General features: G+C 36.6%; 1 protein-coding gene across 7 annotated transcripts in view; it reads right to left on the bottom strand.

The window, feature by feature from the left end:
* PCDH9 (protocadherin 9) overlaps nt 1-19,863 on the bottom strand; it is a 670,991-nt gene that overhangs the window by 215,712 nt on the left and 435,416 nt on the right. For 3 of the 7 annotated variants that reach the window (XM_030286790.4, XM_072937257.1, XM_032751405.3), the window contains one exon: nt 1-19,863. This exon is cut by the window's left edge and continues 79,873 nt beyond it. The exons of the other annotated variants lie outside the window; for them this stretch is intronic. In XM_030286790.4, the coding sequence (XP_030142650.1) occupies nt 19,856-19,863 (8 nt within the window). In that variant the 3' untranslated portion in view covers nt 1-19,855. 7 annotated transcript variants of the gene reach the window in all.

Genomic DNA, 19,863 nt, shown 5'->3' with positions numbered 1-19,863 from the left:
TAGTTATCCATTATTTAATACTCAGAATTCATTTACATAGTTCCTGGATAAGCCATTCAGAATGTCAATGTATTCGAGTTGAGAAGGAATGGAGGGAAATAGAACATAATACAAAGCACCCACAATGTCTCCTGCTCTACTTCCCAAAAAAAAAAAAAAAAAAAAAAATCTGTAAGTATGAAAATCCAACATTTTTTGTTATGATAAAACAAGGAAATGAAGTTATTACAGTACTGTGATTAAGACAAAGCTAGATCTATTTTGAAAAGGGGTACTGCTTCAGATAACATTTGGTTTCTTAATACTGGTTTATGACAGTAATGAAGGACTTTATTTATTGCTGTTTTGTAAGAACTAAAGGGAAAAATATTATTTAAGGAAATAATATGAATATTTCAAAGCATTCTTATTGTGCTGTATTACTGTGTAAAGCAGTTTTCAAAAACTCTGGGAAGCAGTGTAAACGAGGTGAGTGATAGCACAGCACGGGACATTTGGCACCTGTAAGAGCTTCTGTTGCACAAAATGGATTGGCGAATTTTGTGCTTTTTCTTCCAAGGCTCCCTTTTACTTGTTTGGAAAACAAAACCTTATATTATGGAAGTGTTTTATTTGAATGGTATGTTTACAATCCCTGTAAAGAGCTGAAATAGAAAACTGACTTAGTCTATAGCTCTTTCACAGAAGAAAAGAGGAAAACAATCTATGTGTACTAGTTTCAAGTTTCTTACTGCTGCCTCTCCCTGCTGACCATAATATAGATGAGTCACAGCTTATTATCTTTGGCTTTATGACTACAATAATATTCTCGTGCCACTAAGAAAGCTTGCTTTCATGGGTGGGAAACACAGAACAGTACAGCTATTTCAGGAGAAAGCTTGCTGTTCCACACATAAAGATTTTGTTCAGAAGCAAAGGCTTGAACAAAACAGGGGGAGAACAGTACTTCTTTCAGCATAAGTCCTGTTTTGAAATCTTACACTTATGAAAGTTGCCGCAGTGACATGACAGAATCCTCTGAAATGCAAATATATATACATTCAAAACATCATTAGTTTATCAAAATTTCATTAGGTATAATCAAGAAAAATTATGACACCTTCTGCCAAATTTCCTCACATATAAGTGTATGGTAATGTCACAGAGTTAGTATCTGACATATTTCTCTTATAGGTAAGCATGGCCTACTAGAGAAGATAAATCTAGAGAAGATTCAGGAAGATAAAACAGAAGCTGGAAATATAGAAAGTAAAAAGTTATAAGATTGATTAAAACCTGGCCATAATGTTTTAACAGGGGTCTTCACTGGTAAAGATGATTATCTATTGAATAATATTTTTCTCCAAAGTCCAAGGTTACTTTCCTGAGCACCTGGTTTAAACTACCACTTGTGGTGTGTTGGCCTTGCCTGGATACTAAATGCCTGACCAGGACCTCTCTTACTGTTTCACCTCAGCAGAAAAAGAGACAAAGTAAGACAAAACCACTTTTGGGTTGAGACTGAAATGAGAAGACTGATTAAAAATTACTACCATGGGCAAAACGGGCGATACTTTGAGAAAATTAAATTTGTTGTCAATTAAAACAGAGCTGGGTGGTGAGAAACAAAGAAAAAAGAAACAAAAGCAACACCTTACACTCACTCCCCCCTTTTTGAGGCTCAACTTCACTGTCTCATTCCTGACTTGTGAATATTCTTGCTCTCGTGACTCCTTCTTCAGAGCTGCAGAGTAGTCTCTGCTCTGATTCCTGGAACATTTCATTTCCCTCCTTCACTGACCTGGGAGCAATGTTTCTCTTATTTTTCCTCACTTCTTAGTGCCAGACAGAGTTTTTTACTGCAGGTGGTGTTTTTTACCCTTAAGCATATTGCCACCTCCTTCGTGGCAGGGCACAGCTGTGCCCTGAGGTGGGTGGTCTGGAGAGAGATGGAACCAGCTGTGCCCAGCATGGGGCAGCCACAGCTGCTCCTCACAGAGGTAACACTGCAGTCCCCACTGCCAGTGCTAGGGGACCTGCACCCAATTCTTACCTATATAATCCTGGAAACCCACATCCAATATATATATAAAATGAGGAATAAAAAGGAGGTGAGCAATAAAAAATATCAGGTGAAGAAGGTTGTAAAGTATGAGTATTTAGCAAAAATAAAAGTGCACTCTTGTTTCCCTGCATAGCACTAGCCTGCGTACTGGGGCAGACACTCTTTCTGTATAGTTGAAGATAATTTTTCATATATTGTTCCAATTGTCAAGATTAAATGTGAAGAATGAAATATTTATCTTTTTAAAATCAAGCTGAAACACTTGAGCCAGAAAGGTTAAAACAAGTTTATGAAACAATCACACAAACAATTTCAGGCCATGATTTATTTAGCAGGTTCAGAGTAATAATGAACAAAACCACTAATCAGTGCCCACAGATATTAATTAATGAATTCAGTAGGTCAAAATGGGTATTTGTAGAGCAGCAAATGTTAGTCTAATGATTGAATTAATCTTCATGCAGAGAAATTATTGCATGCCAAATTTATTTACCACATAACATGCTAATGATGATAAAACTGGTGGGTCTTCTTTACCCTTACAAATTAAGTGCTACTTGGGAAAAGTTGAAAGAGCATCAAGTGGCAAAGTTTTGTAAGAGTCACATGAAAAGATTGAGCAAACAAGAGACAGTAAGAGATAAGGTACTTGTTCTGTGTTACACTTTGAATGGTTGAATATAAATTACTGGATTAGGACAGTTTGTCAAAGAAACAATTATGTAAAACAGATATAGAAATAACAATGGGCTTCATAATTAGCCAATCATTCTGGTGCTTCCTAAACCCACTTTTTTTGGCTAAGGAGGAAAATCTGTGTATGTCTGTGCACAAAGGCTGGAAGTTCAGACCTCTGTGCTAATTAATGTGGTTGTTTTTTGGGTTTTTTTTCTGATCATCAAAGGCGCTTAAAATTATAATTAAGGACAACTTTTGTCAAATGTCTTTCCTAAAAAGAACCCTGGATAAACAAAAAGACAAACAAAAAACCCTCTAACAGTGAAAATCATTGTTTTTTTCTCCTTTAGAATTATTCAATATCTATTATGGAGTACAACCAACTATTTGTTGAAAGTGCTATTTTCAAATTGCTTGCAGTTTGGCATTTTGATGCACAGATGAATGGCCCAGTTTGACAAACCTTTCACAAGGCAGATTATCAGCAAAGCTGATTCTAAACTACAGAATGACGTTTATTTCCAATTACTTATTGAGGAGTTGAATATTTCTTGGTTTGCTGAAGTTTTTTCTTGTTTTATATTTTTTTTAACTGGACATTTCTCAGCTATTTTGAACGGAGACTTTGCTGAACTATCATCCAGAGACATACACTTGGCTACACTGATCGACCCTTTTTGACTGTGATGGGTTAATTCAAATGCTCAAAGCTGTTGAATACACTCCATCAAAACAAAACCAGTGCTAATGAGGTAGGCACTATACCTGTTTAAAGTTACTTATGTGTTCCACTGAAAAATAGATTTGACTTTTTTCATCTAGTAAAATAATTTAAATAATTAAATTAAATTAAATTAAATTAAATTAAATTAAATTAAATTAAATTAAATTAAATTAAATTGTTATTGGTGAAAGGCCTAGAAAATAAGTCCTATGAGGAGGGCTGAGGGACTGGGGTTGTTTAACCTGGAGATGAGCAGGCTCAGGAAAGACCTTACTACTCTCTACAGCTAGAAGCTATAGCCAGATTGGGGCCAGTCTCTTCTTCCTGGTAACCAGTGACAGAACAATGCAGTTTTGAGCTGCAGGGTAGGTTTAGGCTGGACATTAGGAAGAAAAGAGTCATTGACAGAAAGAGTGATTTGGCACCAGAATGGGCTGTGTAAGGTGGTGTAGTCACCATCCCTCGAGGTGTTTAAGAAGGGACTGCACATGGCACTCAGTACCATAATTCAGTTAAAGAGGTGGTGCTCAGTCATAGGTTGGACTCGGTAACCTCAACTGTCTTTTGTAACCTGATTGATTTTGTGATTCTGTGAAATTATCTAATTATTTAATCTGGCTAAGGTGCAAGATTTGCTAAATTTTCTTTAAAAAAAAAGCAAAGACAACAAACAATATTTTGTCATCTTTTTTCTTAGACTAAATACACTATTCCATGCCTGATGTGTTAAGGAGATACATTTGCATATCGCATATTTTTATTTCAGATGCACTGATCAGAATGCATAGGACTTCTACACATTTGAGGAAGTAATACTGCATATGATATAAAAAGAAAATAAAAACTACCAAAACCCTGTTGCTAGCAGAAATGTGCAAGATATAAATACCTCCTCAATACCTTTCAGAGATCAGTGTTAAGTGCTCTCAAGTATTACATCTGGCACCACAACAGTTTAACATCACTGGCTAGTCTAGACATGTCAGTCCAATTTCATAGCCTCAGCCTACTTATACAGATTTTAATGGGCAACCAGATAGAAAATTAGAAGATTGCTGCCAGTGTACTGCCAGATTAGTGAGATGCTATATATCTTGTTGCAGAATACAACAATACAACACTGAGTAGGCTGGCATCTTGTAATAGGCAAACATTTTACAAGACCAAAAAGGAAGGAGGCTGAATTAAGCAATATGGCACTCATCTTTTCCCTTGGTTAAGCACTCGCTCTCTCAGTTTGGGTTGTTTTCCAGATTGTTCTGGAACTTCACAGTCTTCTGAGGACAGGCATTCTTTCGTTCAAGTTTTTCAGTTGACAGAATGATTCATGGACATTTTTGAGCCATAAATAAAAGCGCTTTCTAACTTTTGAGTAGCACAGAGCTGTTCTAAAATGTTTCAATGTACATGGAAGCATTACCTATAACAATGTCAGTTTCACAGCACTCAACTTTTTAATTCACAATGCCAATGCTGTCGTGCATAATCTATCCAGTTTGGCAGTTTACCTGACACCTTCCAAGCCATTCCTTTCTCTGCTGTCCTAATAACACTTGTCTAATTTCTCTCCTTTTCTCTCCCTATACTTGTGAAACAGAATAAGCAATATCAGCAGTCACTTCTGGACGTGACCCACTGAGAAAGGCATTTTATCTTGTCACCAACCTAAATATATGGAATTCTAAACTAAGGACATGAGATATAGAGAGACGTCAACATACAGTGCTACCAGGATTTATTCTTTCAAAGTTAATAAACAAAAAAATAAATACAACAGTTGAACTAGATTAGACAGAATATACTTTTTGTCAAGCAAACAAGCAAGGGAGAAATACACACAAAAGGTCACAGAAAATGCTCCTCCAAAAATTAAAGACTGTGGATCGTAAGTCTCTTTTGTACTGAAATGTCTTCCAGAGCATTAAATTTTTTATTCTTAAGTGGTTCTATAAATTTTATTGTGCTCTTATAAGGATTTTTAAAAATTTATTCATGCATGTTCTTGTGAGTCACCCTTTAGTCCAAAAGAGAATAAAGCATGTAAAGCAACTTATTGTTTGGATTCCAATATTCTTCACTATTTTTTGCTTAACCAGACTCATTCTCCTCTTTTGGCATGACATCTTCTGGCATTTACACAGAGTAGCTCAAAAATGCTGTCTGACTTTTAAGATAGAAAATATTTTTTTTTTTTTAACAGTAAAGTAGTTTGTTTTATTGGAAGGCATAACTCATAGGCTAGGGATTGAAGTGTGCATAGTGTATAATTTGGGTTAAAAAATCATAGAATCATAGAACCATATAATAGAATATTCTGAGTTGGAAGGAGCCCATAAGGACCATGCAAGTCCAACTCCTGTCCCTGCACCTGACAACTCCAAGAGTCACAAAATGTCCCTAAGAGCATTGTCCAAATGATTCTTGAACTCAGACAGGTTTGGTGCTGTGACCACTTCCCTGAGGTGTCTGTTCCAGCTTTATGCCATTTGTTTGAGTCCTGTCAAACCAGAGAGTGACAAGATTAGTACCTGCCCTTCTGCTTCTGCTCATGAAGTTGTAACTGCAATGATGTCTCCCCTCAGTCCCCTCCTCTTCTCCAGGCTGAACACACCAAGTGACCGCAGCCACTCCTCATATGAGGAATTTCCCTGTAGACACTTTCCCATCTTCATGTCCCTAAAGAGACTATTTTAGTTAGGCTTCTCAAAGATGAACTGGGCAGTCATCCTAACACAGCAGTCCAGATATGCAGAAATAGAACATGTGAGCATAGCTAGAATTTCTTGAGAATGTGGCTATGAGAGTCTGGTAAGACTGTAGAGGGTATTAACAGAACATAACCACTGATGCATCAGCTCATTTTTAATGATGTTCATCTTTAAAATCAGTCATGCCGTCTCTTTAAATGCTGAAGGGAAGCTGAGAAGACAAAGGTCAGTATAATTAACTTCAAGATTGTCTGAATGTCTCTGTACCCTAGTGGAAAGTGTTATATCTATGCATGTCTGTATGCATAGATATGCATATATTTATCTATTACAGCTGTCACAGTGACCTATATTCATCTATAACATATGCTAGATATTTTCAGTATTCTGCAAAATGTATAATTAATATGTCTCCAAACAGTGTAGCTGCTCATGCAAGAGGGATGAATATTACTAAGTGCCTATTTGCATCTGGAAATATATGGTTTCCATTCATAATGAAGTAATAATGAAGGACGAGTATGTGTAGTATATGAAAAATTAATAAATAAATATTAAGACCTGGAGTAATGGCACAAAGCAACTATCTTATACAATTCCTTTAATTTCTCATGAAAATAAATATATTAACTGTTAAACTATAATTCAAACAACTAATCCATTGTGGTATGGCTGATTATTTTTAAGTCATTTAGTTTCGCTTCTGAATGATCCAAGGAAACTGCACTTAAATCAGCTAAAAAAGGCAACAGTGCAGGGAAATTTTTGATTACACTTTCAATTTCACAAACTAACCTACAAATGATTTTAAAATTGCTGGTAACACTATGGTATTACTAACCACCTACGCATTTTTATTGAAAGAGTGTAGCTACAATCCATTAGTTAATGACTTGCTGTGCTTGCCAGATCACATTCACACTCACAACAACTGTAAATGCCAGGGTTTCAAGGGCCTTGGAATAACACCACCAATTAAAACCAACCTCTTTTGTTACATTTTTGCAAAACCAATACATTTTAAAAAGAAGAAAACCCCAAAACACTCCAATTGTATTGGCTTCTCTACTGGAAATAAAATTAATTTTGTACACCTTTGCTGTTTTACAGTGTAAGTCTTCAGAAATATTGCAATATGTGCTTATATATTTTAAGTCCATTTTAAACACCAATAATTTAACATGCTTTTACTAAAAAATAGCTTTCCCTTAAATTCAGTAATTGACCACTGCTCTTTAACAAAAAATGATTGTTTAATATTCAGTAAAATTTAATCATCAAAACTGGTCAATTACTCCATCACTCTCTTTTGTCAGTCATATATGTATTTTACATCAGAAAAAATGAAGGATGTGTAAAATAATAAACAGCACACCATTCAACTCTTGGATTATAAAATATGCAATTATTATAAAGTTGAGAAGGTTTTTGCTTTTTCCCAGCTATTTTAGATGAATGAATCATTTATAACTGATGATTTTGCTTGATATGAGTATGTCTTCAATAGTTATCTCCATGACACTATTTAACAAATGCAGATATGGAATAGAATAGTTCAGTACATTAAAGATAAAGTAAAAGAATTAGGTTATTCAATCTTTCTCCATGAACTTAAACACTTTTTTTAGATCTTGAAGACAACACAAATCTTATCTAAAAGAGTAGTGGAGCATATCACCAAGTAAGCAAAAAAATCCTTCCCCTAAATGGTAGATACATAGAATTTCATTTCAAGTTTTGTATTGAAAATGACATTTTTGGGTGGTTTTCAGAGTGAAGAACTGAAAAATCACCATAAATATGCTGGGAATATTTGAGCATGAAGTACTTAGATGACAGTTCAATAATGCACATTTGTTTAAAATAATAGGTGAGTTTTTTCGTGTAGACAGAAATATATCTTACTAAATAGTAAGATACCATTAACTTGCAGAAGTGTACTTCTGACATGAATCTTTTAATCACTTCCACTTGATATATTTTTGAAGACCTTTTGGATCACAAGGATGGGATTCCTTTGGAATGGAAAGAAACAAATTCAGTAACAAATGCACATTCAGCCCATGAACCACAAAAGTCCAGAGCAACTGCCATGGAAGTATACACAGCAAACTCTGTGTTCTCAGCACCAGTTCTAGATCTTCATATCCAGATCTGTTCCTGCTGTGCGGTGTAATACTTCATTGTGTAGCTATGATACATACTGATACAAGTATGAAAAATATATATAGGCATACACAAGAAAATGTTTTTCTACTTTCTCACAAAGGTGCCCAGATGTTACCTAATAAACTTTTTTTGTGGGTTTTTTTTTTGGTTTATTTTTGTTGTTTGTTTGTTTTGTTCATGGTTTTTTGCTTGTTTGTTTTTTGGGGGTGGGTTTTCTGCTGATGTAGCATAGGATTCATATTGAAAAGCTTTTTTGCAGCCAAAGCTGCAAAATTTTCAAGCTCACCTGAACAGTTACAGAATGATTTATGTCTTTATCTACTCGTTTGTTTCAATATGGGAAGAAACTCCAAAGTTTTTAAATGTTTTGGAAAAGGTTTTTTATTTTCCTTTCCTCGCCATGAGTAAATATATCCTAAGTTTAGTTGCTTATATTGCTACCATGTCTAGATGGATTCTCTGTAGCACACAGGCCTTCACCTTGCAACCACAGAATAAAGACATTTAACATGTGATCCACAGTGAAAAAAGGAAATTATTCTACTTTTATTTTCCCTCTCCCTACTTATCATAACATGTACTTACCTGGATTAGTAGGAAAGAGGATAAAGCATTGCACTAAGAAATTATTCAACTCTTATTCCTATTTCCGGAAGATTTATTTAATGAGTTTTAGACTGTAAATATAATTCCTTATTTTTTTCCTTATCTCCTTAATTCATCTTTCCATCCCCTTCTCCTTCTGTTGAAGACAGAGCAAGTGTATGTATGATACCATAAAACATTCCTTGAAAAGGCAAACATTTGAAAGAAAACAGAACATTCATTACCTATATAATATAATTTTCAAATTTTATTCAGAGAACCTCCATTCTTATGCATGGATTTCTCCTCAGGGAAAAAAAATAAAAAAAACCAAAACATAAAATCTGAGAAAAAGAAAAAGATAAATCCATAAGACAAGCATAATAAAATGAACACCTAGTTTCTCGACCAGTCTAGGTCAAACCTGAAGACACTTTTGCATAAGGTTATTTCTTAATATATCACACTTTTTCTTCCAAAAGATTAGATTTCCTTCCCAGAAAGTGAAGCTTACTAAGATATTTGCTTTAAGGAAGGAACTTGTGGATTCCATGCACGTACCATACAGATATGCCTAAAGAGACAGCCAAAATACATCCTTTGCACTTCAAGATATGCTAATTTTCAAAATAGCACGAGACTTATAATACTTCCCAGTCGATATCTGGTGATTGTTTGAAGGAAGGAAAACTGATTAGAGAACAGAAATTGTTTTTAGAAATCCTTCCTTAGAATTGTGCTTTTATAAGGTAGGATGTTTTAATTTCAGTAATATTCAAACAAACAAACAAACAAAAAAACCCCAAAAAAACAACCACCCCAAAACCACAAACAACCAACAAAAAAAAAAACTAAGAAGAAAAGGAAGGTATGGAATTGATATTTTTATTTAATTAGTACTGTAAAAATGAGGCATGAAAACTAAAAATGCTTTTATGCTTTGAAAAATGTTATATGCAGATATGCAGAAAAACTGATAAATCTCCCAAAAGATATGAATATTCCCTTAGCAACAAGAACTGCTGAGATTCATCTCATATAAAAAGCTGGATTTGTGGCAATCAATTAAATTTAGGTGTCTGAGCTTCCTCTATTCACAATTTCAATCCAGTCAATATAGTTTGGAAAACGATACCTCTCACATTAAAGTAGACACATCTACTACACATCATTCCTCAGACCCAACTGTCTGGGTCTCTAGTCTCAATTATGGTAATTGAGGTCTCCGCTGAGTACACCTGGATTTCAGACTAATTCACATCTACCTCCAACTCACATGTGAATGAGTCACAGATACATCACAAGGTTACATAGAGGGCACCTGCACTCACAGCTTTTTGAATGAATCTAAACCTAAACCTCGCTTCTCCTGTCTAACCATCAACAGTGCCAGGTTAGAAATATCCTGGGGCTCCCAACCTGTTTGGATGTGGATGTCAAACAGGAAAGAAGGGAATGGAATTAACAAGAAGTAAGTATTCAACCAAATGGTGATGTGTAACAAATTATCTGAGTCCTATGCATATAAATTGTGGAGTTAAATTTCATCCAAAATGTCTTTGCGTGAATTTGGTGTTTGAGCTCCTATTACACTCAACAGAAATATGGTGAATGGACTCTAGAGTGAAATTTAGCAAGCCAGGTTTAGTTTCCTCCTTCAAATGAAAGTTTCTGTGCTCAGTAAATTAAAAAGGGAGCTTAGACACTTAGGATAAAGTCTTAGATTTCTGCATGTAAGCATCCAAATTCAGAGTATACAATATGAAGCTGGGTTTATCATTAATTTCTAGAACTATTACTTGATTATTTTTCACAGCCTTCATTCATAACCGACAGTGGGATAAAGGCATTACTTTACAAGATTTACTTGACCCATTTCAGATATTCACCTCAGGACCTAAACTGGAGAAGAAACCAGTAACCTTGATAGTACTTATTTGTGTTTGATTTCTGTACTGTGTATAGTACTACACCAGATATCCTACCAAAAATTTACAAGTTTATACTTGATTTACCTCAGAGAATAAAGATTTTTCTTTCCTTTTTTTTTCTTCACATCTGTATTGCACAGTCTATGGAAGACAAATTTAATTAATTAATAGGATTTCAGAATCATAGAATGGTTAAACTTGAAAGGGAAGTCTGGAGAGGCTTTATTCACACCTTCCTGCTCAACTCAGGGAGTTACCATGACTCAGCTATAGAAATGGCCTGTTTGATTTCCAAAATATCCATGAAGATGCCACAATCTCTCTGCGAAACTTGGTGCAGATTTGTATTGTTCCGATAGCAAGAAAATGTGGTGAATTTTTCTTCTTTATGTTTAAATAAAATTTGTCTGTATTTCAGTTTGTGCCCAGTGTCCTTTCTTTGATTTGGTACACTACTGAGAAAAGTCTGGCTCTCTCTCTGCTCTCCTTCCTGCACCACATCAGGTATTTGCACACATTAATTAGATCCTTCCTAAGCCTCTCCCTTCTCCAGGATGAACAGTCACAGTTCTCTCAGCATCTCTCCATGTGACAGATGCTCTAATACCTTAATAATCTTTGTGGTCCTTTTCTGTACTCAGTCCATATTTCTATTTTCCTTCCAGACTGGAAAAACCAGCACTGGACTTGGCACTTCAATAGTGTCACACCAGTGCTGAGTAGAGAGAAAGGATCTTTCCCAACAGCTTGCTGGCAGCACCTTTTCTATTGTAGTTAGGAGACTGATTTATTTTCTTCAAGGGTGTCTTTCTGGCTCATGGCTAATTTGCTATCCATGAGGACTCCCAGTTCTCCCACTGTAAAGTTGTTTTCTAGTTCTTAAGCCCAAGTCTGTGTGGGTGCAATGAGGTTATTTTTCATGCATTAAGTTATTCCTCTCACTGCAGCCATCAACAATTCTAATTCTACTTAAAATTTGTAACCACTTAAAGGCTGAAATTAAAAATGCCATGCTAACTTCAACACTTTATTCTAACAAATATCACCTTTCTTTTTGTCAGCTTGCCATTGGGAATAGAAGATGCACTGCTAAGACTCCATTCATAAAAAATATGTAACACTGGGAAATTAGTTGTCATTTCAAGGTAACAAGGAGTCACAGTTGTCAGCAATAACTTTCACTGAATTTGGAAACACCAACCTCAAAAATATCAAACAAATATTTCTGCCATAATCACACTATCACACTTTTAAAAGGTGAATTGTGATAAATACAGCTAGGTGATAGAGCATGTAGAATGCTAAAATAATTTTTCAAATACATTTCATGATGATTAAAGATACATGTGTTCAATTGTGATTTTGACTTTAATTTCCTGTGGAAAGTCTTTAAATAGTAGTCAGTCTCTGTTTTATTGCTGAAAAAGTTACTGTTACCAGTACTTTTTACAAATACACATCATGTTTATACGGCAGAAAAAAAGCCCCAAAAAACACTCAGGTCAAAACAATGACTGTTAAAGAGAAAAACTGATTTTAAAACTCTGCAGTTTAGAAGACTTGTGGGGTTTTTTTTGTTTGGTTGTTTTTTGGTTTTTTTTTCTGGGGTTTTTTTTGTTTTTTTTTTTACTGGATAGGCATTGGACCGACCAGTATTAATATATAGAAAGGAAAAAAATGCTTAAGAAAAAAATGTTGCAACGTTCAAAATACTACTACAAATTAACCTCTGTAATGCAGATTCAAGAAGACTTGAGCACACCATCTGAACTATGGACACCAAAAACTCCTTTTATCAAATAAAAACCGGATTCAGTTGACATCAGTAAGCAATGTAGTACTATTTCCTCTGTCACTAAATCAAGATCATTAAATCAAGAAATCATTTTGTAACATATGCTGTAGATACCAGCAGAAGACACATGCTTTTTTAGGTTATTGCTTAGGATTTCTCATTTGTATTGTGCAGGATCCTGTACTAGTCAAAAAATTCCATTGGGTCCCCAAATATACTTGCACTTCTGGAAGTCACAGACTTCATGTTGATGAACAGTGGTACAGTAAAACAGACAAGGGGTAGAAACTGAAAATACATGCTTTCAGACTGAGAATACAACACCAGCTTTAATACTCTGGTGGGTTAACCTTGGCTGCTGCCAGGTGCTCACCAAGCTGCTCTACCACCCCCCCCCTCCCCCCCCCCCCCCTTCTCAACAAGATGGGAAGAAGATGAAACGAAAAAGCTCAAGGGTTGAGATAAGGACAGGGAGATCACTGGCTAGTGTGGACCCTTCCAGTTCTGAGGAGGCTGTAATCTGATTTTAAGACTCTTATTGCGGTGTGGTTTTATCAATGTTACTTAGCCTTTATGTTCCCCCGTTTTTCCCCCTCACAGTTGGTTTGATCCAAGTTTTTTACCCCAAAAGTTCCTGCCACTTGGTTCCCCAGTTATCTGTCAATCTTCTCACCTCTCCCTGTTTTCTCATTTGGTTCCATCAATCTGAGTTTGTTTATACCCTTTTGGTTGTCAATCCTGTAACCACCCCCAGGTTCTTCCAGAAATTTCTGTATCAATCATCACAGTTTGGCTTTTCTATTTGTCCCCTGACCTTGTGCTTACCCCTGTTACGTTATCACAGGTTGTTGTAATTGGTGTCATCCCTTTTTGGTTTACCCTCATTGGTGAGTCAGGTTTGCACCCGTCTGTCCACCCCCTACTTAAGCTGTTGCAATCTTTGATTTCTTTGGCATTTGTTCCTGCACCCACTCAGAGAGCACCTTGTACTTGCCCCACCCAGGGAAAATAGACTCTTTGGGCTGGCAGACAATTGTCCTTCTCTCAACCCTTCACCTCCTCTCAGCGTGCAGAGCTACCAAAGCTGCGCGCCCACGAGCAGCACTCAGCACCACCAGGGTGGCAGACGCCGTCCCCTGGGGTGCCTCTCTCGTGGTGGCCACCCGGCCTCACATGGGCAGTGCCAGCCGGCTCATCCCATCTGCCCGAGGCCGTGGCAGGGAGCCACCGCAAGACTCCTCCCATGGGACACCTGATAAAACCCCAGGGCCCTGGGTCTGCTCGATCTCTGCTCTGCTCTCAGCTCTGCACTCTCTGGGCTTTCCTCAGGCTCCTGGGCCCCTGCTCCCCCGGCACGGGGTGGAGGGGTGGGGGTGAAATAACATAGGCTGCCCTGCTAAACAACAGACTTGTCTCCTCAGATTTTCCTGCTGCTGGTGGTGGCCTCCCTGGATCACGATCGGCACTGCTGCCACACACTGCTGCCGGCTAGGTACCGTCACTGGCAGAACTGACAGCCAGGGCAAGACAAATTTAATTTATCATCAATAAAAACTCAAGTAGAATTGCAAGAAACAAGAAAAACAAAACTAAAAGCACCTTTCCCACTTCCCAACCCTTCCCTCTTCCCAGGCTCAAATTCATTTTTCCAAGCCCTCCTCTTCTGACTCCTCCCCACCTTGCTCCTGTCACTAAGTGGTGTTAAGGGATATGAATATGAGTTGCAGCCAGTCGCTAAAACTTTGTATCTGCTGCTTTGTCCTCATCATACCCTGGCCAACATGTGGTCCTTTTCCAGCAATACGTGGGTCCCTTCCACAATGTGTGAGCCTTCAAGACAAGATTGCTCCAGAGTGCGTTCCCTAGGGTCCACAGTTCCTGCTCCTGCATGTGCCCTTCATGGACTGCAACTTCCTTCAGGGAAGCATACCTACCTGGCCCCCACCTACCAGGGTGGGGTCCTCCATGGGCTGCTGGGGGCACCACCTTCTCCACAAGCTGAGAGGAATCTATTTTGTGCTCTCTTCCTCCTTCATCATGGCCCTTAGTATCTGCAGGTTTGTTTTTCTAACGTTTTTCTTTCTCCTTCCCCCCAGCTGCTGTGCAGCTTTGGGCAGCAATGAATCTGTTTCAGAGCCACTGAGAACTGGCTCTGTCAAACATGGGGGGAAGCTTCTAGTGTCTTCTCAAAGAGGCACCCTCTGCAGCCCCCCTACCCATAACCTTGCCATGTAAACCCATATAAAACATGTAATCAAACACCACTGAAAATAAATCACTGGACTATTTTATCACTGGAATATTTTAAAACCTCAGTTTGATTTAAGGAAAGTTGAGTGAAACACTAAGCATTATGCTATGGTAGAGGTTTGACTGGATAATAATATTACTTTGAAACTTTAAAAAGTCTGTGAATGTCTTCAGTAGATCTGGGTTTGTCATGATATGAAGAAAGGCCTTGTGAGTAGAAAATACTTACAGGAGAAAAATTGCTCTTAATTCCTTAAGTCCCTTGTTTTAACCTGGCAAAAGCATCTGAGGTTTTAAACTGTCCTTGGTATCATCAGAGATGGCAGCCAAAGGCATCATCTTTCATCTCACATGCAAGCTTCCCATTCCTTTAATCCTCCAACCCTTGTCATAGTCCCCCTGCCCCATGTAGCCTTTTCATCTCACTGCTGAGGACTTGCAAGTGCTCTTCTCAGGCAGCAGCAGCTAGAAAGTTTTGGAAAGTTATCTGTTCCTCTTAGAGAAGCAATGAGACAAGCTCCCCTGCTCATTCAATGGTTATGGCCTCCTGATTTACACTCCAGTTAGCTTTGGTGTGTGGACGAAAGGAGAGTAGAATAGGAACACATGTAGCACAGTGGCTTTTCTAAACCAAGACAATTAAATCCTCACTGCAATGAGGCATCAAAGAGATGTAAAGAGATAGCAATCTTCTTATGCCTCTCAGATTTTATTTATCTTTTTAAAGTCATAAGTGCATGGGCTAAGATTGAATTCAGACTTCAGACTATTTTATAGCTTTTCTGTAGGCTAATTCACCAACCTGACTCCAGTTTTTCTTACTCCTGCTTGCCTGCAGCTAAATGTGACAGTGTTAGATTCCAAGTGAGGTATGAACTCGTGTTTAATGAAATGGAGGCTATGACTCAAAGGCAAATGTTCCTATTTTAGTTCTAGTCTCATATTATGAAAACACAAGAATGACTATGGACAGTAAATTATCTAGATCTAGGCATTATTACTGTAGCATTTTTTTCTACACCTTAGGCTGTTTAGCTATGGACTACTCCAATATTGCCAAAGAAGAAACTTTGGAGGCAGTAAAATGAAAGACAGGATTAAGCAGAGGGTATGCCCTCAAGGTTAAACCATCATCACCCACTGGGTGTAATGATAGTGACACTGTAAAACCAAAGCTCTTTGCAGGAGAGGCTTAGCTTCTCCACCTGGGACACTATCATATGACCAAGTCTAATACAAGGCAGTCTTGCCATTACTCTGAACTTTAATCATAATTAAACCACTGCCGCAGAGATATTCCTACTTATTACTGGAATTAGAGTACCATTTAACACCCCTGACATTACTTGACTAGACTGCCACAGTATTAGGTTTATTAAACTGGTATTTATCAGCCAAATTTAACCACACAGTTTTTATTGTACTGGAAATAAAAAAGCAATCCACAAACATTATTACTGAAATACAGCATTATAACATTACTTCCAAGAATATGGAATTGCTTTTGAAGTAACATAGGACATAGTAGAATGTTCTATTTAATTTTGCTAAATAAAAACATGATCTTGAAACTGGTGGGTGTATTACAGTCTTTGCTACAGCTTCATGTTTTTATGAAGCTATTAATTTGTTGATATGTATTGATACTACTTATTAATAAGATGTAGAAATTGGGAAAACATTTACTTAGCTTTGTAAACATGTATCAGAAGACATAAATATTATATTTCTGTCTGGTTTTTAACCGCTGGAATTATTGCATAGATTCATCCACAGTGTGCAGTAGACTTTCTCCCTAGAGCAGTTCTAACACTCCACTAAATATATGCTATTCCTCTTTATCTCTTTGAAGAAAAATGAATCACATCCACAGCTTGCAGCTATCAAAATGTGATTTATCAAGCATTTTCATGAAAATGAATTTTTCCCCTTCCTTACACTAGGAGGCACATTTTTACTTCGTACAGTTCTATTGCACAGCTCTGCTGCATGCAACTCTTAGATACGTTAACAATTCCAGTCCAAATTTAAATCCCTGACAACCTTTACTAAACCACAGTGAAAGAAGAATTCTTCACTAATAAGGTGGATTGTTTTTTCACGCTGATGAAAACCACACTTATAGTAAAGAAAAGTAAGTCTGCACCCAACTACTGGAGAACAAAAGCACAGGGGTTTTTTTAGCAGTACCTGAAAAAATCATTCACATTAAAATACATCAGAGAGTTGTACAGTTTTAACTCAAGTGATGATAATGATGCTTGTGTTAATAGTACACTTCCCGATATGCACATTTAAAACCATTAGAAAGCAGGAATTTTGGTAACAAAAGATGTTTTAAAGTAGTATAAGTAAATTCAATTTTACATTGACTTTTTTTTACACCTTAAAGAAACTGGAATGTTTTCTAAATTCTTATCTGATATACTAAAAGGTAAATAACTTGTATCAGATGATAGATGTTTGGAATATAATCCTTTTTATAGGAATCAAGCGGCAAATGAGATAAAGGTGAACTAAAAGGAGTTGCAATTGACAGGTTAACATCAAACTCCTCTGACCATCAACTGACCATCAATAATACTGATCAATTAACAACAGGGAAATGGAAAAAATATCTTAGAATAATGAATACAACCCTCAAAATAAAAAACCTAAATAAAGAAGACAGGTTTCAGTGATGCAAACTAAACTTGGATCTACATCTCATTATGAAAGTCTTCATATTTCTATCTTCTTGACTTTATCTCATAGCTACAGTGACAGCATATGGTTGAAAATGCTAATATTTGGCTTCTGTCTTCATTTCAGTTTCAGCCAGTGTGAGATATTTCTGTTTTCAGGTTAGCTAGATGAATGTACTCTCACTGTGTGTGTTTATTTCATTATCTCATGTAATTGTAGTTCTTGTGTCTCTGTACAAGCTAATGACTACAAGTAAATATGGCAGTAAGGTTTCTCATACTTTTGTGTAAAAAGTTAGCAAGAATTTTACCACATTTCCCCCCCCCCCCCCCCGCCATTTCAGGTTCTGAAGACCTGAGCCTTGGTCACTCTTCAAATATAATTAAAATAGCAACATTATATTGAGAAACAATGGCTGTATTTTTTATTCACATAACTTCACAGTGTACAGTAATAACCCACACAATTCACTGATCATTAAAGTCATTAACCAAAATTGCTCTCAGCATGAGGCAAGGACTTTACTATCAAGTTTAACATCACATTCCTATGAGCTGAAGCAAAGTTTTACTTAGAATGAACTTTCATCAAAATACAGTCGAACAAATCTGTATTTTTGATGTAGAGGTCATTTGAAAACATTCCCAAAAAGACTGTTCTTTCTCTTCAATTGAAGCATTTAGAATAAAAATATTGTTATACAACACTTATCATCCAAAACTGCTAGCAGTACATGTACATGATAATGCTATAACTCTCCTCTAGGGCTTTATTCCTTACTTTATAGTCATATCTTTCACCTTAGCATGTCCCAAGTATTTTCATAACCAGCAATCCCTTAAACAGCCATTGAAACAAAACTACCTCTACAGTTAAATACAATTAGGGAACATTTCACTGCAATAGAACTAGAAATTCAGCTTAGGAATGTCAAGGAATAACACAATGTTCAAATGATACTACATATTTTAACCATGAACACGTGTAAATACCCACAAAGTAACTTTGGCCAATACCAGACAGCATTTTTTTCTCTTCTGAAAATTGCCACAGGATCTTCAGTAACCATAAACTGCTTTAAACCTTATTTCACATCTCATTAAAACTTGTGCCTAAAGTAGCAAAATAACTTTTGATACAGTGCTTAGGCAATAGCTTGATACTGAATACAATATAGAAATTAAATCTATCTAATGAGCTACATACTCCCATCCTGGCCTGGATTTTTCAAGAAAAATTTCTGTCACAGTACTGACCAAATAATTCCTTTCTCAGTTTGTGATATTTGTTGAGATAAAGAGTATACTGTTTAAATATGTGGTAAAAAAAACCAAAAAAACTATCCTTCAATACTTCACTAATAGTTAGTATAGCTTGATGCTTAGATTTTCATAACTTTGACACAAATTTAGCATCGCTAAGACTAAATTAGGTGTAACCACAAACATATCAAAACTTTTCATATAGCTTTTAAGAACACTTACTCATTCTGACTAATCTTCTATTATTGTCTATATTAGGTATGAATAGATGATCATGATTAATATACTGTGTTTGTACAACGTGTTTAACGCAAAATTTCCAGAACTGCACTTTTGATAACTTGCTATCAAGTTTACTAAGCCCTTTTTTCCTAACTCTCCTGGAGGACTTTCATGTTGCCTTTTGAAGAGATGTACAATTCAGAGTCTGTGAAGCCAATGCGACAGTGCCAACATGCAATGCTGCCTTAAAAGCTCCTCTCTGTTTTTAAATCTTTCACAAGTCTCAAACATCGACAGAGAATTAACCAGATAATTCCACTTAAGCTCCTCTCTTGCTTAATCAGACATACATTCTTGCTCCAGAGACAATCCATACATAGTTGCTATTCTTTTATCATTCTTTGTATTTGTACAGATTAAGGGTTTAACATCACAGTTCCAAAAACATTTCTGTTTTGGTAAAGAGAAGAAAATGCAGGTGTCATACCCAGGAGAGGAAAAAAAAAAAGGAAAAAAAAAGGAAATTGAAAGTAGAGGAAAAGAAACCAGAATGCAACTCTCAGTAAAACATTTCAAATTGTTTCTTTGTAGAGTTTCATCCAACACAACCTTTTGGTCTTGCTATATACATATGAGAAAAATATTTCCAAAGTCAATATTCCACAGTTCATGTTGTCATCTGCCATGATGTAAATGTCATCATTCAGATCCAGCTCTGCCCAAATGAGGAGATGGACCTTAATATTGTTCATCAGATCCCAAGGCCACCTTCTCTCCTGGTTTGTACAGGCCCAGTGACAACTTAATCAT

Source organism: Taeniopygia guttata, chromosome 1 (assembly GCF_048771995.1).
Source record: "Taeniopygia guttata chromosome 1, bTaeGut7.mat, whole genome shotgun sequence".
NCBI classification, from domain to species: Eukaryota; Metazoa; Chordata; class Aves; order Passeriformes; family Estrildidae; genus Taeniopygia; species Taeniopygia guttata.
This window is presented reverse-complemented; position numbering and strand designations above follow the sequence as displayed.